This window comes from Sturnira hondurensis, unplaced genomic scaffold (genome assembly GCF_014824575.4).
Source record: "Sturnira hondurensis isolate 20B ecotype Veracruz unplaced genomic scaffold, ASM1482457v3 Scaffold0004152, whole genome shotgun sequence".
NCBI lineage: Eukaryota > Metazoa > Chordata > Mammalia > Chiroptera > Phyllostomidae > Sturnira > Sturnira hondurensis.
In genome coordinates this window covers 6,992,030-7,014,561 of record NW_028076783.1, presented here as the reverse complement: position 1 = coordinate 7,014,561, position 22,532 = coordinate 6,992,030, and the positions used below count along the sequence as shown (strand labels likewise).

Sequence of the window (22,532 nt, the reverse complement as noted above, 5' to 3'; positions counted from 1 at the left end):
TCAGCGTCTGAATCACCCTGAAGAGGGTGAGGACCTTTTCTGTCCTGCTGAGTACTTAGCGCCCTGTTCACAGTAGTTAAGAGAATGGACAAACACCTTCATATCCTAGAAAAGGAAACCGGGGTGCCCGGGGAATGGCAGCTTTGTCTAAGACTGTGCAGAGGGCTCCCAGGAGAGCTGGGGCAAGAACCCAGAGGTCCTGAGCAGGCGACACACGGAGTCAAGCCAAGGTCCAGCCCTAAAGTTTGGTGATTTGGTCGGGAGCACAGATACCCAGTGATCCAGGCTTCAACATTCCCACCGGGCAGCCTAAGTTCCGCCCCCTATTTTCAGGTAGTCGAACCCAAAGAGAAGGCTGAGTAATGAGAAGCCAAAAGACGGACGTGTCCCGGGGCGCTGCGCTGACACCCACTGGGCAAGGCTTCTCACCGGCTCTGGGTTGTTGCTGCTGCAGCCCGGCCATCCCAGCTGGGGCAGCTCCAGGAAGCAGCGAATGGAAAACAACCTGGCTCCAGAGAGAAAATTAACAAAGGCGGGGGGCCGGGCCGCCCATTCCCAGTGCACGCACGCACGCAGCGTGGGCAGAGCCGTACTCGCCCGCGCCCTCGGTGGGGACCGCCGCTCAGACGTCCGGCGTGGAGTGGGTCTGGGCAGCCCGGAGCCCCTCCTGCCCCGGCTGCGCAGTCACCGGGCAGCGGAGCTCCGCGCATGAGCCCGAGCACCTTGCACGCACGGTGAGTCTGCCTGGCAGGACATGGCCGCGGGTTGGGGGGTGGGGGAACAGCTGCTGTCAGATCTGAAAAGGGAGGTGGGGGAGCGCGGGAGCCACGACGCCCTGTCCCAGGTTGCTGAGTAGCTAGCTTGGTGTCTTGAGCCTTAGATAATGCAAGCAACCAGCTCCATTCGATCCAACAGAGCCGTTTTACAGGTGTCAAACTGAGGCCCAAGAAGGGTAAGCTGGTCTAGTAAAAACTAATCATTCCTCGTGTCCGTTTGTCCCTGCCTGTTCCCGTGTAAAATCTGAGACGACTTTTAAAAAGAATCCTTACGTTAAAACAATGGAATGATTCAAACAATGCTAAAGAATCCCTGCCAAGAAAAGTATAATTATAAATAGGCAGTCAAGGCCAGGGGAAAAGAGAACGGAACTCTGACATCCATCAGGGGAGCAGCCTTGGCCAAGGGGGCTCAGAAAAACAGTGCCTAAGCTGGGGCTGGAAGCCAGACGGCTGATTGGGCCCCGGCTACAGTGCCTCCTGCCGGATGAGCCCCTGGACCTTGGAGGGGAATGGAGAAGAGGACAGCCTGCCCAGTTTCTTAACCTTCTTGGGATCACTGGCCCCTTAGAAATCTGGGTGCCTTCTCCACAGAGGGGTTCACACATAACCTTACACACGGTTTCAGACTTGACATGAAGCATGTCTGCCGTTGTCAGGAGTGACTGAGTTTGTTACTTGGGCTGCACCGTTTCAGACCAGTTTATTTTCTCTTTTCAGGGGATGCAGCTGGGCCCTGGCTGGTGTGGCTCAGTGGACTGAGCACCCGCCTGTGAACTAAAGGGTCGCTGGTTCGATTCCCAGTCAGGGAACATGCCTGGGTTATCAGCCAGGTCCTCAGTTAGGGGTGAAAAAGAGGCTGCCACACGTTGATGTTTCTCTTCCCTCCCTTCCCCTTTCTCTAAAAATCTTCTTTAAAAAAAGAAAAAAGGGGCCCTGGCTGGTGTACCTCAGTGGATTGAGCACGAGTCTGTGAAGCAAAGGGTCACAGGTTCGATTCCCAGTCAGGGCACATGCCTGGGTTGCAGGCCAGTTCCCAGTGGGGGACAACATAAGAATCAACCACACACTGATGTTTCTCTCCCACTCTTTCTCCTTCCCTTCCCCTCTCTCTAGAAATAAGTAAAATATTTTTTTTAAAAAGGAAAAAAGGGAAGTGTCTGGTTAAAGAGTGTCTGCTGTGAGTCCCGACAGAATCCTGGTGATCTAGCACTTGTCGTCCGTCCTCTCAAAGGCCTAGTTTTCTTTCTCTGCTTCGCATGTCAGGCTTTTGTCAGACTTCAGAATGAACACTGAGTTGGAGCTTAGCACGGCTTAAGTGTTCTGTGTGAGTGGTGCACACGACCCAGTGATGTAACCCAGTGCCTCTCAGCTGTGCCACTTGGAAAGGGAGTTGGGCCATTGCCAAAATGAAATAAAACAGAACTTGAAAATTGTAAATCTGCAAATATAAAGTCAACCCTGTTATGACTTACAAATGGCAGCACATACCTGTGGTAGTAATCGAAGTTAGAGTGCACTTATTTAGAATAATGCACTATACTTAATGTTTGACCCAACGTCAAATGCTGACAATAGAAACTATCAGACATTTTAAAAAGAGAGAGAGAGAGAGAGGAAAAAATAAAACAAAACTGCCAGACACTCTAACAAAAACTGTTTATTAGGTCTCACTTCCCTCTCTGAATGGGGTTTGTTTTCCGATGAGAGGAAAGATGAGGACACACTTGGGAACCTGGGTGACGCCCAGGCTTGCCTAGTGAGGGCAGGTCCGCTGAGTGTCTGCCAGGACAGAGGGCTGCTGACAGTTGGCTCACTTCTCTCATGGATCAGCTGCTCACTGTGCTAAACAGTGCCTTGGTTGATTCTGCTCTAGATCAAATAAATGGCTTTTTATTTAACGAATGGGGGAGGGGTGTCTTTGGGTGCTGACACTGAAGCAAAGTGGCATTTGTTGACCTTGATTTTCCAAAGCCTATTGCTTGTTTATTGACAAGCTTAAGAATGAAAAAAAAACTATGAATCCAAAATCATGGGGACAGGGCCTGGGCAGGCCTCCTTATCTATAAAAAGAACTGCTCTTATAAAATTCAGTGTTGTCTCTTTTCTCTACCATTTTAGGCCTTGCAATTACAGCCAGGGGAATATGGCTAGGAAAAGTATCTGGGGACAAAAGTGTGCATGCCTAAAACGTGCTCCTGGTGATTCTTATACACCTTTGGTTACGAGTGTGGTGGGGTGGGGATTAGTTGTGGGGAACTATTGAATCTTTTACATTTCTGTATTGTTTATCTAGTTATGTAATGAACAAGAGCCTCTCTTGTAATTTCAGCGAACAAATAAACAACCCCTTGATGTCCAGTGAAGACATATGGGTAGCCAAAAAGTACTTGAAAATAGGCCCAAGATCATTAATCATTGGGGAAATGCACACTAAAACAGCAATTACATATTGCTTTGTACCTATCAGGTGTGGCTAAAATGAAAATGACTGACCACACGCGGTGTTAATGCGGTTGTGTACGAACTGGAACTCTTACACACTGTTGGTGGGAATGTAAACCAGTACCACCACTTAAAAAAATTTTACATTTCCTTTAAAAGTTAAATATATACCTATCATGTGACACAGGCATTTCATTCCTCTGTCCAGCTTTATTAGAAAAGAGAAACGAGAAACAACCACTATATGGATAAACAAACTATGGTATATCCATCTAATAGAATACTGCTCAGCAATAAAAAGTAGTGGACTATTGATACATCCTACAATATGGATGCATCTTACAATAATTTTCCTGGAAGTAGCTAGAGAAAGAAGAGTAGTACACGCTGTATAATTCTATTTATGTAAAATTGAGGGAGAGATGCTGTCTCTCACCTGACCTCAGAATTTTTAGTGACTTTCAAAAGTTGTGTGTGATCATGTTAGTCTAACTCCACTGGTAATAGTGTTGTTGGCAATTTGATGATTATTCTGTCAGAGTTTATCTGTTGGGACCCGTCCTGCCTGGTTTCAGGAGCTGTAAACCCCCCATGGATAATGCTGAGTGAGCGGCTATGAGCCACTAAGGAGACAAAGCTTATCTCCCTGGCAGGAGCGCTGTTTCTGCTTCATCCCCTGCCCCCAATGCTTGGTCGGTTAGTCAGTGATTCGTAACACCCCTCAGAGAGGGGGGCAACCTAAGCCAAACACATCACTTGGGAGGCCCTCAAGGAAGGACTCAGGGGGCTGCAGCAAAGAGCGGTGATGGACTCTCACCCCACTCCCGGCTCTGATGAAGCCTGAGTCCTCACTCTGTGGTGGGTCTCCAAAAATTCCTTGGCTATCTGCCTCCTCTGCCTGATTTCAGCCTGAAAACAATGACTGAGAGTGGTACAGCCCTGTACTGGGAGTGGTGGGCTCCCCAGGTGATTAGGCCTGAGAAAGGATATGTGAAATCCTGTGAAGCCTGCTTAGTTAAGAATGCTCTTAGTTAAATGATAAAGGCCCAGGAAGAAAATGAGTTTGTTTTCCCAAAGTTTTGTGGCCTTTTAGCTGATAGACCCCGACTTAGAAGATTCCCTAATAGTTCTTTGTATGCTATGTACTGTTTACTGCCTGACAATGATTAATAAGTTGTACCTGAACTCCTGTGCAAAAAAACCAATAAAAGCCTGTCTAGGCAAGGGTCAGCGCTCTCTCCCCTTGAGAGAGTTGCCAGGTCCTCCCTTTTCCTCCACAGGACCAGGTAGTCTGTGTGAATTTGTCTTGATTTTCTATCCATAATGCCATGGGCACTGCAGGCCACTGCACATGTCATTTATCCTTGTCATTTATTCATTCATTCAACTAGTTGAGCACCTACTATGTGCTACATATGGAATTGACACTAGGTAATGTGTTGGTGAATACAAGAGACATGATCCCACCCTGGGTGTGTGGCTGTTGCTTGGAGCATTGCCTATGCGCCAAAAGTTTGTGGGTTGGATCTCCAGTCAGGGCCCATACTTAGGTTGCAGGTTCAATCCCCAGTTGGGACACTTACAGGAGGCAACCGACTGATATTTCTCTCTGACATTGAGGTTTTGTTCTGTCCCTCTTCCTCTCTCTCTAAAAATTAATAAACATACCTTTGGGCGAGGATTAAAAAATGTCTATAAAAGAGATACGATCCCTGGTCTTGTGGAATGTACAATCTATTGAATGAACCAGTAAAACAAATAGAGTAAGAAAATATCTATTGGGGGAAAGGAGTGGTTCTTTGAAAGGAGGATGGGAGTCAGGGAGGACTTGCCTGGGTTTCCAGCAGGCAGGTAAAGCAGTAAGTTTTATGCTTTTGAATGACCACTCCATTCAGAGGCTGTGCATTCAGTCTGGAGGCTGTTGTACTGGCCCAGGAGAAAGGTGAATAGAGGTTTAGACTCAGGTGGTCTTTGAGATGGAAAGCACCGAAAGAACTAATGGGTATCTTTAATAGAGCAGATCCTAGAGGCTGATACCAATCAGTGCTCTTTGAAGTCAGCAGTTTTATCAAATTTTAGTCCATATTAACTGTCTTATTGCCTTCCCCACCTTTAGCCACCATCATCACATCTTATTCCTTATCTGTGAGGATGTCTTGGGAGACTGGCGCCACCACCTTGCTGGTCCAGTTACACTAGCTTACAGCATTCCTTTGATCTACTGATCTAGGTAACTTTACGTAAGGGAATGAGGATAATTTGGCATGACCTGTTTGGTGTCGTTGTTGTTGTTGTTAACCTCGGCTGGCTCCAAGGGCTCTCTTTCATTTTCTAAAGGCTGATAGAACACCTGTTTTAATCAGATGGCAGAAACCCCACTCAGCATGGATCATGGCAAAGCAGGGTGGGGAATGAAAATGTACAAAAAGTCCAAAGAGAATCAGATTCATTTATTCATGGCTGGACTGAGCACTGCCATTGGAGCCCAGTTTCATGGTCCCTCTTATCTCTCAGCTCCATTTCTTTGGTATTAGCTGGGTTCTCAGTCAAGCTTTGGTGCATGGTTATTATTATCATCATCACGGTTACCTCTTCCCACTGTCTGCTTCAATGCGGTCTGTCAAGTGTCCTTAGACAACTGCTTCATCCATCTGATCCATAGTAATGTTATGGCTTTTAGTTTAACAATAATAGTAACAAAAACAACAGTTACTATTATTGAGGGCTTACAATGTGCCAGGCACTCTGTGAGACACTTCACATGGATTATCTAATTATAAAAAAGGTCATATAATTCTCTCAGGAAAGCCAGCCAGTTGATTGCAGAATCAATTTAAGAGCAGGTTTTCTGGCTCCAGGATCTGGGCTCCAAACCTTCACAGCTCCTCCTGTAGTCACACTTTAGGGTGAAGGGGGAAGCAAAGCCACCAAAATGTGTGCCTGTTTCTCACTTTTTCTGAACATGAATCGTCAAGTAGAGTTGGCAGTCATAGTTGGGGGGAGCTTTGAGGTTCTTCTTATAATTTTGTCCGTTCCAGGTCCTTCAAGGTTGGAGAGTTCTGGAAGCTCTTTGTGCAGGACCCTGCCCTCTGACTAGTCTTTATATCTCCATAAACCAGGCTCATTAACCAGGCTTCCTACGTGGCCACTCTTGTTTCTATAGGTGTTTCCTTCCTTTATTCTTCAACAGGGTCTGTGGCTGTCATGGTGCTTGAACTTTATCCTTGACAGCCTTCCCTAACCCCTAGAGTCTCAAACCAGAGGTTTTACTTCCTCCTCCCGCCAAATGTTGAAACTGACCCACTAAAATCTGGGGTAGGAGGATGATGTCTGTTCAGCTTTCTTTGCTGTGATGTTTTACCTTCTGGGGGAACTTTAAGACGATGGTGTCACTTTCCCCCATAGATCTTCTTACTTCCATTTCTCCAGTTCTGACTGGTCAGAATTAGGTGTGGAGTACCATTTTCCCATTACTTCCCTTGTCTTGAAAGGGATGAAGTAATCAGGATGCTTATAACATTTACTTAGTTCCTCTCCTTTCAGAGGAGTGAAAAATGGAGCAAATAACCAGATATTTTAAATGTCCTTCCCTTATTGTAGGGCTGTTTTTTTCTTGATCCCTGTATCCTCAGCATCCAGGAAAATGCTTGGCATGAAATAGCTGTTCCAAATTCCTGTGTCAGTGTGGGCAGAGGAGATAAGAGTTAACTGCTTTATCCCCTCCTAGAGTCAGAAGCGGTTGCTGCAGAGCATTCATCAGACACTTTTTTAGCACCAACCGTGTGCTAGACTGACTTTAGTTCCTCCTTGGCTCTCACAGGGCATCAGCGATCTCCAGGCTCAGCATGGACTGGACCGTAAGGAAAGCCACGTTTCCCTGAGTTTGTTCTCCAAGACAAGCCGCCTTTATCAGGTCAGACAAGGCAATGGAACAAGGGCGCCCAGCCCGATCTCCCAGGCTTTTGAGTGGCATTTGTCCTGAGAGTGTTGCAAAGATAGTGGATCACTTAAGCCATATACTATTTTGTTTGTTTTTTAACTTATTTTGAAACAATTATAGATCAACATAAAGTTGTAAGGATGGTCAGAGAGGTTCTGTGTACTCTTTACCAACTTCCTCCAATGGTTACATCTTAAATATACTAGTACAATGTCAAATCTAAGACATTGGCATTGGTGTAATATATGTGTATGATCATTCTATGCCATTTTATTACATGTGTACATTTGTGTGACCACCACCTCAATTATGATAGTTAGATCTATCACCACAAAGTCCAGTCTGGTATGATTCTTCTTTTTTTTAAAGATTATATTTATTTAGATGGGAAGAAAAGAAGAGAGAGAAACATCAGTGTATAAGAGAGACACATCGATTGGTTGCTCCTCACACGCCCCAAACTGGGGACCTGGCCTTCAACCCAGGCATGTTCTCTGACTGGGAATCAAACTGGTGACCCATTGGTTCGTATGCCGGCCCTCAGTCCTCTGAGCCACACCAGCCAGGGCCAGTCCTGTACTGTTATGGTCACATCTACCTGCCCCTCACAGTCATCGCTAACCAGGTGGCCACTAATCTGTTTTCTGTCCCTATGACATTGTGTGTTATATAAATGTGTTAGTTTTGGGCCACTAACAAATAGACCGCTATGAACGTTCATGAACAGGTTGTTGTATGGACGTAAGTTTTTGTTGTCTGGTATAGATGCCCTGGAGTGTGATTGCCGGTGAGTGTGTGTTTAGTGTTTAAAGAAACTGATAAACTGTTTTTCCAGAGTGGCTGTACCTTCTACATTCCCACCAACAATGCGTGAGGGATCGAGTTTCTCTGTAGGCCTGCCAATAGAGAATATTTTTCTGGTAACAGCTTCATTGGGATATAATTCACATTATGTATTTCACCCATTTAAAGTGTATGAATCAATGGTTTTTAGTGTAGTCACTGAGTTATGTGACCAAAACCACAACAAATTTAGGACATTTTTGTCATCCACAAAACATCTCTGTGCCCAGTAGCCACCCTAGGTGCCTACCTGCTCTGCTTGGAAACTGAGTTACTTTCTGTTTCTGTAGACTTGCCTGTTCCAGACATTTCATAGAAATGGAATCATGAAATACATGGCCCTTTGTGTCTGGCTTCTTTCACTTAGCACAGTGTTTTCTAGACTCACCTATGTTGTAGCATGGATCAGTGCTTCATTCCTCTTCTTTGCCAAATAATATGTAACATTTACAAAAACGGTGAGTGTGTTTCTTTCCAGTACATGGCGATGCACTAAGAAAATAACGATGCTGCTATAGAGGGCTTTTGCCAGGCCTGCTTGGAGGCCCAGACTGCAATTAACCTAAGATAAATTAATGCAACTTTTAATATTTGGAGGTTCCCTATAAGGTATTACATATGCATTTTGTTTATTTAGAAACAATTATGAGTAGTGGGACCTGAGTAGCTCTCCTGAAATCTAGTTGGGATCTCCCTGGAGAAGCTAGGCACAGGGTGGCAAACGCCAGCGATTCAGGCCAGGGGCAGGTCAGCAGACCACAGGCTGGAGTAGAGCTGTGTGACAGACAGTTGCATTCCAGGATCTTTCTAGGCCCTTTGCCTTCTGAACAACCTCGCTCTCCCCAAACACTCCGCGTTTACATGTAATCTGATCTACGGGTCAGTGTTTACTGCAAAGGACAGAAACTTCTGCTGCTACTAATACATCCAGAAGGACCAGTTATGCAAACATGTAGTTCTGGGAGGCACAGAGGAGGATGCAAGATGAATCGGTGCTTGTCTGGTCTCTAAGAGCTTAGCATTGGGTAGGGAGATGAGGCGTGGCCCTAAATAACCCAAGTAAAGTCTAAATGGGAGGCATGCCACTTTCAATATTAGGAAATATTTTAACCATCAAGAAAGGAACGAAGAAGAGTAAATGCTCAGGGTCTTATTGCCTAGCTCTATTTAATTTTAACACTTTTGCCATATTTACTTCAGTTTTGTTTTAAAACAAATATAATGTCTCATCTGCTCAGCAATAAAAAGGAAGGAATTGATGCACACAGCAATTTACATGCATCTCCAGGGCATTATTCTGAGTGAACAGTCAGTTCCAAAAGGCCACATACTGCATGGTTCCTATACACGTACTATATGATTAACATGCATTCTTGAACTGACAGGTGAAAGAAATGGACAACACATTCCTGGGTGCCAGGGGTTAAGCATTGGATGGGGGTGGAGCTGAGGGTGGAAAGGCAACACGAGGGATGTTTGTGGTGGAACTGTTCTGTATCTTGACTATCAGGGTCCATCCCCCGGGTGTGACATTGTGTTTTTAAAATAACTTTTTACTTTTTGAGTAAAATTGACCTACAGTATTATATCAGTTTCATGTGTACAACATAGTGATTAGACACTTATGTAAATGTGTTTTCTTTGGAGAATTTAAGACATTAACCATTTATGTCTTTAACCTTTCTGGAGTGTATTTGGAAGTGGAATTGCCTTTGTTTCTTTTTCTAGATGGGAAGCCAGTTACCTGATGGATCACCTTTTCCCAGTGACTTACAATGAGACTATGTCGAGTGCCAAGTTTCCATGTTGATTGTGGTCTGTTCCATTGATCTGTTTGCCCCTGTGACAGTATCACACTGCCTAGGTACTAGGGCTTTTAAATAGATCTAAGTATCTGATGCAACAGGCCCCCCACCCTGTTTTCCGGAATGGACTTAGCCATTATTGGCCTTTTACTCTTCCTTACATATCTTAGAGTCATTTTATTATGTTCTCAAACAAACAAACAAACAAACACACCTGGTTGGAAGTTTTGTTGGAATTGTATCAAATCAGTTTGGGGAGAATGTTCACCTTTATGATATTGATTCTCACTATCTGTGAACACACGGTATCTCTACTTGTAATTCTTAAATGTATTTCAATAAAGTTTTATAATTTTTATAAAGATCATTGTGTACATCTTTTGTTAAATTAAGATATTTGAGAAGGAATAAATGTTATTATTTGTTTATTATGGTTTTTTATTATTATGCTGCTATCTTCCTTTAAATTGCACTTTTAACTGTTGTGGGCATATATAGGAATATGATTTATTTTTGAATATTGATCTCCAGCAAAATGAGAAACTCTCACTTTTTCTTATATTTGGTTTATTATATAAAAGCAGATAATTTAAAGGGATGGATAGTTCTACATTTGGTATGAGAAACAGGGACAGATAATTCTGCAGTGTTTGTTATGAGAACAGTCTGTTCTTTTCTCTTTCCTTCCTGCTCCAGCCACTACTGGGCAGTGACTTCTGTCGTTTTTAGCTGGTTATTTTGGCACTTACTTGCATGTCTTTAAGTAGCATATACATGTACTGCCTCTTGGTGGGTTTTCAGGGTAGGCTTTGTTCTTTGGCTTTGTACTATGGAAGATGAGGGTTTCGCTATTTTTTTCTATTCCCCTTCCACCACACATACACAGCCTTCCCATTGCCCTATCCTCTTAGTATAGCTGCAGGTAATATTAATTAGATCACTTACATTATTATGTGTTTAAATTCTATTTATAACTGATCCAGGTAGTGACCTATATTTTTTGTTATTAAAAAGTTCTTGCCCTAGCTGGTATGGCTCAGTGGATTGAGTGCTGGCCTTCGAACGTAAAGGCCACTAGTTTCATTCTCAGTCAGGGCACATGTCTGGGTTTCGGGCCAGGTCTCCAGTAGGAGGCGTGCATGAGAGACAACCACACATTTATGTTTCTTTTCCTCTCTTTCTCCCTCCCTTCCCCTCTCTCTAAAAATAAATAAATAAAATCTAAAAAAAATTGTTATAACAATTGTTTTTGTTTATCAGTTTGCTTCTTAATTTTGCATATATCATCTGTGTCATTATGTCTAAATAAACACCATATTATCTACTTTATGATAAATCTGTTTCCAAGACCTTCTAGTACCTTCTGAAGTACTTTAGACCAGACTGTTTGCCATCTGCCTATAGCCAGAAGTCAAATCAAGGATTCCTTTCACCTGTCCCGCAGACTGCCTCAATCCCTCTCCCAAACTGGATCACTAGTCCCTGGATCCTGTGTCTTCCTCTTTCTTGATTTATTTCTTTATTTTGTTGGAGCACAACCTCTGATAGTTTTCTGAGAACAGGTACATAACAAAGTAAATTCTTGAGGCCTTCAAGGTTCTGCAGTTTTTCCTCAATGTGTTTAGATGTGGGTTTTTTGTTTTTTGTTTTTTAAACTTGTCCTGCTCTAGGCTAATACTTCTTGGATTGAAGAATTCATATATTTTATAAATTCTGGACAATTCTTGGACTTGTCTCTTCAAATACTGCCTCTCCTCTCTTTAATATTGCCTTCTAGAGCTCAGATCTGATACATGGCCCTCTTATTTCAGTAATCCAGATCTCTTTTTTAAAAATATATTTTATTGATTATACCATTACAGTTGTTCTATTCCCCCCCTTCATTCCCCTCCACCCTGCACACCCCCTCCCCCACCATTCCCCCCTTTAGTTTATGACCACATGTCTCAAGTTCTTTAGATTCTATATTTCCCCTACTATTCTTGCCCTCCCCCTATCTATTTTCTACCTACTGTCTATGCTATTTTCTGTACCTTCTCCCCCCTTCTCCTCCTCCCACTCCCCTGTTGCTAACCCTCCATGTGTTCTTCATTTCTATGGTTCTGCTCCTGATCCAGCTGTCCTCTTGGTTGCTTTTGTTTTAGGTGTGGTTGTTAATAACTGTGAGTTTGCTGTCCTTTCACTATTCATATTTTTCATCTTCTTTTTCTTAGATAAGTCCCTTTAACATTTCATATAATAAGGGCTTGGTGATGATGAACTTCTTGAATTTGATCTTATCTGAGAAGCACTTTATCTGTCCTTCCATTCTAAATGAAAGCTTTGCTGGATAAAGCAATCTTGGATGTAGGTCTTTGGATTTCATGACTTAGAATACTTCTTTCCAGCCCCTTCTTGCCTGTAAGGTCTCTTTTGAGAAATCAGTTGGCAGTCTGATGGGAACTCCTTTGTAGGTGACTGTCCCCTTATCTCTTGCTGCTTCTAGGATTCTCTCCTTCATTTTAATCTTGGCTAATGTAATGATGATGTGCCTTGGTGTGTTCCTTCTTGGGTCCAACTTCTTTGGGACTCTGTGAGCTTCCTGGACTTCTTGGAAGTCTATTTCCTTTGTCAGACTGGGGAAGTTCTCCTTTATTATTTGTTCAAATAAGTTTTCCACTTGTGGCTGTTCCTCTTCCCCTTCTGGTACCCCTATAATTCGGTTGTTGGAACGTTTAAAGATGTCCTGGAGTTTCCTAATCCTCTCCTCATTTTTTTTGAATTCTTGTTTCTTCATTCTTTTCTAGTTGGATGTTTCTTTCTTCCTTCTGGTCCACTCCCTTGATTTGAGTCCCAGTTTCCTTTCCATTACTATTGGTTTCCTGTGCATTTCCCTTCATTTCAATTAGTTTAGCCTTCATATGTTCCTCTAATTTGTGACTAAAATCAACCAGTTCTGTGAACATCCTGGTCACCAGTATTTTGAACTGTGCATCTGAGAGGTTCGCTATTTCTTGGTCACTTAGAGTTATCAGCTCTGAGGCTTTGAGTTCTTCTTGAACCATATTTTGGACTGTTTGTGCCTGTTAGGTATTAGGAGCAGAGCCCTAGGTCTTTACCGGGGCGGGGCAACTCAATCTCTGGGTTGTGACGCTGTATGTGGGGGTGGGGTCAAAGGAAAGCAATGGCAGTCCCCTCTGCAGCCTCCTGTTGCCGGGGCCTGGGTGGTCTGTCCCACTGCTTACTCCTCTGCTGGTTTATCTGCGCACGAATGTGTGACCAAGGTCAGCCTCCTGCCTTGGGCCCTTACTGGGTCCGCCTGTTGCTACCCCACACCTGGGATCCGCCCACGGCTGCCTGTGCGCCTGGGTCGGGGGATCTTTCCTGTCCGATCCGCTCCGCTGCTGGCTCCTCCCCTCTTACTGGTTTGGTTGAACGGTTCGTTGTTGTTGGACTTCCGTATAGTTCAATTTTCTGTTCTTTGGCTGTGTCTTTGTTTACTAAACCTTTGTTGTACTCAAACTTGGTTGTGGGAGAAGGCACAGTGTTTCCACCTACGCCTCCATCTCGGTGGAAGTCTACCAGTAATCCAGATCTCTTAAACTCTCTCATATTTCCCCTGCTTCTGTCTGTTTTTTAGCAGTCTGGATAATTTCTTCAGCTCTACCTGCCCCTTTTTCTTTTCTTCATATCTTTTGAATCTGTCTACTCAGTTATTAATTTCAAAGACTAAATTTTAATTTCTGTGAATTCTATTTGGTGCTTTAAAAATCATACAGGTCTTAATTTTTTAAAAAATATAATGTGCTTTTCTTTCCCTGCTTATTTTATAGATTTCATCTTGCTGTTTGATTATCTGATGCTCTTGGGGTCTAATTCTGCTCTTCGTTGTTTCTGAGGGTGCTCACTCTCAGTGGAGGTCTTGTCATTTTGGATTTGGAACTCATCTTCACAGCAGGGTTGTCTGTTGTAGTGCCATGTGCGCTACGGTAAGGATGTATCCGTCTGGAAACATTTTATTTGTCCTATGGGCACTCGGAGTGGCATTGGTAGCATTAGTCCAGAATTTTTTTCTTGTTAATGTCTCATCTGTAGGCTATTTGAACCTAAAACCTAGTGAAGGCAGGCCTGTTTTTATGAATTTTCAGAAGAGAATTTTCCCTTCAGCCAGGACTCAAACCAAGATAAAGGAGCATTTTGTCATCTTCTCTGTGTGTTGGGGGGGGGCAATGTTTTTTATTTTCTACCATTTCACTGGAGTCCTTGGGTGAAGGACTCTTTCTGTGAAGGAGCTTGTCTCCTCATCTTGCCTGGGCACTAACACTGAAGTCCCTGGTTCACTGAGCTGGACAGTGCCCTCTTCCTTGCCCACTCTGGCCACTTCAGCTGCATCAGCTCAGCTGCTCCTGCTCTGGTTTTCAGTTCCCTCTGTTTGGGGACTCTGCTGATTTCCTTCCATCTCTTGCAAGCCCTGCCATGCAGTGAAAAGAAAGCGTGTTATAGCTGATCTAGCATTTTTAGATATTTTCTGGTGAAAAGGTTTTTCAGGCCATCTTGTCCATTGCCATTTGCACTTTTTAAACTTTGAGATAAAGGAGAAAAGTACTTCTGACTGGGAGGATCACGTGGCCTTAGAGAGGATGAGTGCTGGAGGCTGAGAGGATGAGGGACAGTGCACAGCAGGTGCCAAAGCAGAGGCAGAAAGTGACTGCAGGTATGGAGAAAAGCACATAACTCTCTTTTCACTGGAGTGTGTGTAGGTTGGAACTGGCCACTGAGCTGCAGGGGCATCTCACAGCATGGACTACCATGGTCACAAGCTTTCTTTCAGGAAGTTTAAACTGAAACTATTTCCAGGATGAATGGGTGTGGGTGGCAGCAGATGGGAGAGGGTTTGGATTTGGGAAGGTGATCTTGGAGGCTGTAGAAGTAGCCCAGGAGACAGGTAGTATGCCTGAATGGGGTAGTGGGTGGGGCAGGGAGAGGAGGGAACCACCAGGGAGGGATGGGGAGAGAGAGAGAGAGAGAGAGAGAGAGAGACTGACTCAGCTGGACCAGATAAAGAAATCTGGGTCAAGAGCTGGGGGGAAAAAAGAGAAGAAAAGCCAGACAAGCACATTGTCTGAATCCTGGGAAATGAATTTAAAATGTCAACAATTTTCTGAGTTGTGTTCTACTTTTTAAGGCTGTTCACATACCACTCACAAATGCTAATATACAGCTCCCCTGGATTGTGGATGTAGCTAATGATGTTTTTAGGCTGCTCGATGAATAGTTAGCTTTGGATTAGTGACCAGCATGCCCCAGTGGAGCTCCTGGAAATGAGTTGGGATGTGTTTGCCTTCCCCAGAACCTGCCGACATGGCTGATCGTGGGGCCAATGAGCCATCCTCCAGGACAGGGAGTCCAGATGGAGAAAGTCAAGTCTCTGAGGACAGATGGTCGCTCCATCAGAGGCTGGCCATCAGGGAGCTCATCGACACCGAGGCCTCGTACTTGCATATGCTCCAGCTCTGTGCCTGGGACATCAGGAGCCGCCTGCAGCAGGTACCTGGGTGGGGCCACACACAGCCTGTGTTTGGGGGCAAATGTGGGTCCTAGGCTCTGAGACCTCACGCCTGATCCTGGAACAGCCTTGATGGAGGGAAAGTCATAGTGGACATCACCTGGATGTAAGCCCTGTCCTTCCATTTACTGGCCATGCAGCCTTCAGCAAGGCCTTGGAGCCTTAGCGTGTTCATCTGCTAAATGGGGAGAGGGATGATCACCGTAGAGAATTAAGTGAGCTAACAGATAAAATAGCCCTTTATCAAGTTTAGAACAGGTTGTGGGAACCAACCTACATTCTCATTGTCTTATTGGGGGATGTGGCATGCAGAGGTTAGTACTATGGTGGGTTTCTATTTTAGGGCTCATTTTTACAACTCTCCCCAGCTGATTTCAGAAATAGTACAAGCTTTCTCTATAAAATTTCAAGCATTCCCTAATATGGAAGCTCCTTAAGAGCAAAGACCATTTAGTTCACTGTGTCCCAGTTCTCAACACATAACAGATGGACTTCAGTTAGTGTTTCTTGCGTGAATGAAATGAAATACTAAAGTGGGTAATGTAGAAGGTGAAAGTCTCTCACATTTTACTCCCCAGAACTTTGGATTTTTTTCTGTAGGCATTAAATAATAGATTGGCAATCTAATAGGCAAATATAGATTGTTACTTATCTTAACAAAGATCATACTATAGATATTTTTGACAGTTATGTACCCAGAATCAACTGATCTATCGATCCCTATCTATCAATCATCTGTCATCTCTCTCTCTCTCATTTATGTCCCTGCACATAAATAGATGTCCTGTGTCTTTTTTTTAACAGTGGTAACCTTAGTTAATAAGATCTGGTGTCCAGAATACATCTCAAGGTCATGGTGATATGTGCCAAATATATCAGCTGGAAAGAAGTTCATCTCCCCAGCCTTCTATGACAGATGGGAAAATGAAAGAAGAAAAATGATAGCTGGTAAAACCCCAGCTTAGTTTTCCTTCCAGGCCAAGTGCCCATTTTTTCCTTTCTTCTTGTAGAGTAATAGAAACATCTAGCTTATAACATTTCAAAGTCCTTGCAAACATTCCACTAGGGCAGCCTTCCAAGACCAATGGGCCCCTGTGGGTGTGAGTGTTCTCTACTGTTCCTCAAGGCCTGCAAATCTGGTCCCTCTACTCACCTCCCAGCAACCTCCCATGGCTTCTTTGCTCTTTCCAGCTGCCACAGGGAGATCTGGATGTCCTGTTCTCAAACACCAATGATATCATCAAGGTGAACAGCAGATTTCTTCAGGATCTGCAGGAGACAGACTCCAGGGGAGAGGAACAAGCGCAGCTAATTGGTAAGCAAAAGACGAGGCAGCTGTCAGCCTTGGATTCCTGTGGAGTTGTCCTCAGCATGTGGTCATTGCAGAACCATGTCCAGAGTTCCAGAAAAATGCAGCTCAGTTGAGGGCTGTGTTTGGGATCCCTGAAACAGCAGGTCTGAGCTGGCAGGACCCTCAAATAATATGTAGTCTAACCCATCGAGCGCACAAGTACCTGACATGTAGTAGCCCTCTTCATTCCCATGACACCATTACCTATTGATTATTATTATCTCCATCTTACGAAAGAAAACCCAAGGCCCAGAGAGGGTCAGTAGCTTTCCCAGGGCCATACAGCTTGACCACAGAGAACGAGGATTTGAAGTCAGATCTTTCAGACTCTAGAACCCTAGCTCTTGACCATTCCGCCTCCCTTTCTCTTCTTTCTAACTAATCCCAGCTAGAGGTAGAACGCCCTATAGATATGGGGAGGAACTTTTTGCTGCTATGAGTTCTTTCCACTCTGTGACTGGAGAAAGACAAGAAAAGGGGAAATACATCTTTACCTTGTCCCAGGGAATTCCTGCCTCTTTGGACAGTCTGCTCTATGGGAGTGTGCCTTCCTCTGCCCTCCAGTTACAGACACACACCCATCCCTGGCCATAGTGGTGTGATGCAGTGCCTTTGACCTCAGCCGCATTCCCATGGAAGCGCCCATGTTGAGGAGAAGGTGGCACCTGCCCTAGGTTTCATGGCTGCACCCCAGTTGTGTCTCGGTGGAGGTCATCTCTGCAGTTGGTGGCTCTCCCTGACACATTGATCCTCCTACCTGTAGTTTTGGGAGACCTTTCCTGCTCGTGTCCTCCCTAGTTCTGGGGCTTCTTCTGAGGGAGCTCCCTCTGAGGAGTCACTGGGCCAGCACCGGGGCGGCAGTTTGGTCCTGGGCTGTAATGCTGCTGCGGGAGGCTGGACCTCGCTGCTCTGGGTACCATCACTTGTCCCAAGGAGGGCTTGGTCCAGGGAAGAGGTCCAGCCCATAGCCTTGGCAGGCATGGCGGTCAGCTCGGCTTCCTGTGGTCCAGGGCTCTCCACCTGCCCTGTGTGGTCAATACATTTCTCTTCACCCTCACCACTGCCCCCCAGATGAACAACCAAATACTCTTGCTTGGGTATTTGTAGCAGCTTCTAACAGCTCTTCCATTGACCACTCTTGATCCCAGTTGAGCCTCCACATAGGGTAGAGCTAATAGACTATTTTTAGAGCATTTTAGGTTTTTAGAAAAGTTAGATAGAAAGTATACAGAGAATTCCCATATACTTCTTCCCTACATGCAGAGTTTTTCCTGTTATGAATATCTTACATTAGCATGGCATACATATTATAATTGGTGAGTGAATATTAATACATTAGTGGCTGAAATCCATAGTGTACATTGGGCCCACTCTTTGTGTTGTGCAGCTCCGTGCACTTAGACTGACACAATGTCACGCTCTAAAAACCCTCTGTGTCCTGCCTCCTGATCCCCTTCGTCCTTCATCCCTGACGGGAAAGGATCCTTTCCCGTCCCCATAGTTTGCCTTTTCCATATGTCATGTTGCTGAAATCATATGGTGTGTAACCTTTTTGGAGTGGCTTCTTTCATCTAGTAATATGCACTTAAGGTTTCTCCATGTCTTTTCCTGACTCAATACCTCATTTCTTTTTTTATAATCACCATGGATGTGGTGCAGTTTATCCATTCACCCACTGAAGGACAACAGGTTGCTTCTAAGATCTGGCAATTGTGAATAAGGCTGTTATAACCTTAGTGTGCAGTGTTTTAAAAAACTAAAACTTTTTGTGGTAGAATATATGTAACTTATAAAATATACCATCATAATACTTCTAAGCATACATTTAGTGACAGTAAGCATTCCACCTTGTCATACCACTGTCACCACGGTCCATCTCCAGAACTGCTGCCTCGTCCTCAGCTGAAAATGCCCACCCACCCAGCCCCTGGTCACTGCCACGCTGCTTCCTGCTTCCAGGAGTCTGGGCGCCAGGAGCCCCCTATCAGCGGAGCCCTGCCCATCGTCTTTCTGTGGCTGGCTTACTCCACTTTGCACGATGTTTCCAAGGTTCTTCTTACACTTTTTATCTTGAAATAATTTTAGACTTAAAAAGTTGCAAAAATAACACAAAAGCTCCTATATATCCTTCATGTAGCTTCCCCTAATTTTAATGTCTTACCTATCCATAATACACTTATTGGAACAGGGGAATTAACACTGTTAATGGTACAGACCTTATTCAGATTTTACCAGTTTTTCTGTTAACATGTTTTTTCTGATCCAGGATCCAAGATCCAGTCTAGGGCATCACATTTCATTTTATTGTCATGTTCCCTTTGTTTTCTTCTGTCTGGGTCAATTCTTTAGTCTCTTTTTGTCTTTAGTCACCATAATTCTTCTGAAGAGTTAAAGTTAATAGAAAATTCCTCAATTTGAGGTTTTTGGTTATTAAAACTAAAATTTTATATATTTTGTAAAAGTTTACATATAAAATCTATATTTTACATATCTTTACTATAATACAAATTTTATATTTTGTAACATTCTATATGATCTATAAAATTATAATTATTTTAATTATTAAGTTAAGGTTATACATTTTTGGCAGGCACATCACAGTCAATGTCATGTTCTCAGTGCATCATATCACATGATTATACTACACATTATTACTTAGAGTAGTGGTATCTTTGATCACATAGCTGATAGAAGGTGGTATCTGCTAGGGTTTCCACTGTAATGTTACTTTTTTTCCCTTTGTAATTAATGAATACTGTGGAGAAAAACTTTGGCATTATGCTGATGTTCTGTTTCTTTTCAAACTTTAGTCAATTTTAACATCCATTAATGTTTCTTTTTTTAAAAAAATGATTTTTAGTGATTTTTTAAGACTTTTTATTTATTTATCTTTAGAAGGGAAGGGAAGGAGACAGGGAGAGAAATATCAGTATATGGTTGCCTCTCATGAATCCCCTGCTGGGAACTGGCCTGTAACCCAGGCATGTGCCCTGACTGGGAATCAAACCACAGTTGTTTGGTTCGCAGGCCCATGCTCTATCCACTGAGCCACACCAGGCAGGGTCATTAATGGTTCTTGCTATAGTAATTATTACTGGTATTCTAATGGCAATTTTCTATTTCCATTATTCTCCTTTTACATTTATTAATGAAAGTTATCTTTTAAGAAAGAGCTATCCTTTCTACCCATTCATTTTTCTTTAGTTATTTGTTTATATCAATACGGACTCATGGATTTTTACTTTATTCCATGAGGAAGAAATTAGTACTATCATGATTTATTTTCTTGCTCGAATTGTACCAACTTCAGCCATGGTGAGCTCCTTCAAGTTGGCTCCTGTGTCCTTTCAATGCGCCTCTAACAATTTTTGAGCACTTCCTCACTTTCTGACACCACAGGATGTTTCAGGATCATCTTCTATTTTCCCTACCTCATCCTTAGAACCAGCCATTCCTCCTTGGAGCCCTGGCTCCTGTCTTTGGAGAATGGTATTTAGACACCAGATTCCAGCCTCTAGGTGTGCTCACTGCTCCTGGGGTGTCATGGCTCCTAAGCCTTCTCAGCTGGTAGAGCTAGGAAGTGCGTGTTTATATGCTGTTACATGCATATACACATGTCTATGATTCTTTCTATATCTATTTATCTATATTTATATATTTAAAACCATGAGTTCATACTGATAGTTCCAATTCCACCAGCATCGCAAGGTTTATTCTATCTAACCTTCCCCCTTTTCTTATTTGTAACATCTCTCTGACAGGAAGAAATGGCTGTCATTATTTATGATATATTTACTTATTTGTTCAAAGTTAGCATACACATAAGTAGTTTCATAATTACTAACAATACCACTGTGAAAAACAGGTACTTATGTTAATTTCCTTGCCACACTTTTTACTATGATTATGTTATTTGTTTGTAATAAATTCCTATTGCTTGTATTCCATTTGGGGTTATCCCTCCACACCTGGTTGGCCTTAATTACATTTTTATATAATATATATATTATATATTTATATGATATAAATGTGTATATATATGTGTACACACACACACACACACACACACACATATGGTCTGTCCAGAAGGTATACAGCCAAGTAATATGAAAAATAGAGTCATTAATGGAGAAAATACAAGATATAAGAAACAGTGTACTTAAGACAATGACTCCTCAGTCTTTTTCAAAGTGAGCACCTTGGTACCTCACACAGTTCTAATCATCATCAGTTGTCCCATCATATTTTCCTGAATCTCATCAATGATCTGAAATCTCTTCCCTTTCAAAGGTGATTTTAGTTTTGGGAAAAGCCGGAAGTTGTAGGGCACCAAGTCTGGGCTATAGGGAGGTTGTCAGCTGGGTGATTTGGTGTTTCACCAAAAAACTCTGCATGAGTCATGATGTGTGAGTGGGTGTGTTGTCACAATGAACCTGCCAATCACCAGTTGCCCAGAGCTGTGGCCTCTGAGCCCTACAAAAGATTGTTCTGCAGAGGAATATTCAAGCTTAACACAAAATTTGACATAGATTCGTTGCATTACTCACTCAGTCATTTTGAAAGTAAGGCCACACAGTACACATGCTCACTCAGTAGCCTCTACCACCCCCACTGACTAGTACAGTGAAGTTGTCATTGTTCATGCAAGCACATTCCAGTCCACTCTCCTTGGGTGCCAGGTTACATCGATGTCACGCAAACCATTCTTGTTATATTAACAATAGCTGGGCTTTTTCCGGACAGAACTTGTATATACAAATATGTATGTGTGTGTGTGTATATATATATATATATATATATATATATATACACACACACACACACACACACACACACAACATATATGTATATACACACACATATATATATACATATTGGAAATGTGTGAAACAATTCATGGATCTAAGAGTAAGAGCTTTACAGAAGGGTATTCAGCAAAGCATTACCTCTCATTCCTACCACCCTATCCCATTTCCTCATCCTTTTCCAACCTGTTCCTTCTCCCCCTACAGATAGCCAGTCTCATAAGTTTGGGATGTAAATATATAGAATGCATTACGAATTTGCATGTCATTCTTGCACAATGGCCATGCTAATCTTGTCTGTACTGTTCTAACTTTGGTGTAAGGACTGCTGAAATCGAGCACTGTAGTGATCCTTTTAAAACAGAAACCAGATCTTGTCACTTCTGCTCAAACCCCCCCAGTTGCTTCCTGCCACCATTAGAATAAAATCCAAACACCTTACTCCACCTTCCTTCCTTCTTTCCTTCAAAGCCCTCCATGATCTGGCTTTAGTTTCTGTTTATTTTGTTAGCACTGTGCCCTTGCTCACTCTACTTCAGGCACAGTCGCCTTCTTGCTCTTACCCACATGCCCAGTGCTCACCTGCCTTCTGACCTTTGTATCTGTTCTTCCCTAAGCCGGTATGCTGCTCTCCCCTAGATATTTCCGGGGCTGGGTACTTCTGGTCTCTGGTAAACATTTTTCACAGAAGCCTTCCCTAAATAGATCTGCCACTCTCTAACTCTTTTTCTGCCTTTGTCTTGGTTCATGGTACTCATCACTACCTAGCATATGGACTATATTTACTTACTGTCCACTTCCCCCACAGAATATAAGTCCCATGAGATGGGGGTTTTGTTCTGTTCACAGAGCTTAGAGTGTGTGGCATATAGTCAATAAATGAGCAGTTGGTAAATATTTGGTGAATGAAGTTTGTGTCAAATGCTTTACATGTATTATTTCACTTAATCCTCATCAAAAGAAAAAAACACTTGGAGGTGAGTAGTATTTTTATTCCAAACTATAGATGGGAAAATGCAGGG

The 22,532-nt window shown here is 43.2% G+C and overlaps 1 protein-coding gene and 1 non-coding gene across 6 annotated transcripts in view; one reads left to right on the top strand and one right to left on the bottom strand.

Annotated features, from left to right (window-relative positions):
- The first annotated feature begins 252 nt into the window (after positions 1-252).
- The window catches only part of ARHGEF37 (Rho guanine nucleotide exchange factor 37), a 61,410-nt gene continuing 39,130 nt past the window's right edge, over positions 253-22,532 (top strand). Inside the window, exons 1-4 of one of the 5 annotated variants that reach the window (XM_037044936.1) lie at positions 356-734; positions 7,042-7,134; positions 15,139-15,335; positions 16,546-16,669. In XM_037044936.1, the coding sequence (XP_036900831.1) occupies positions 15,150-15,335; positions 16,546-16,669 (310 nt within the window). In that variant the 5' untranslated portion in view covers positions 356-734; positions 7,042-7,134; positions 15,139-15,149. Of the gene's footprint in view, positions 735-7,041; positions 7,135-15,138; positions 15,336-16,545; positions 16,670-22,532 lie in introns of all 5 variants that reach the window. The other 4 variants (XM_037044940.1, XM_037044939.1, XM_037044935.1 and 1 more) reach the window with 4 other exon arrangements.
- Positions 21,745-21,852, bottom strand: LOC118986235 (U6 spliceosomal RNA). Its single transcript, XR_005066334.1, has one exon. It is a non-coding gene; the product is annotated as a U6 spliceosomal RNA (small nuclear RNA).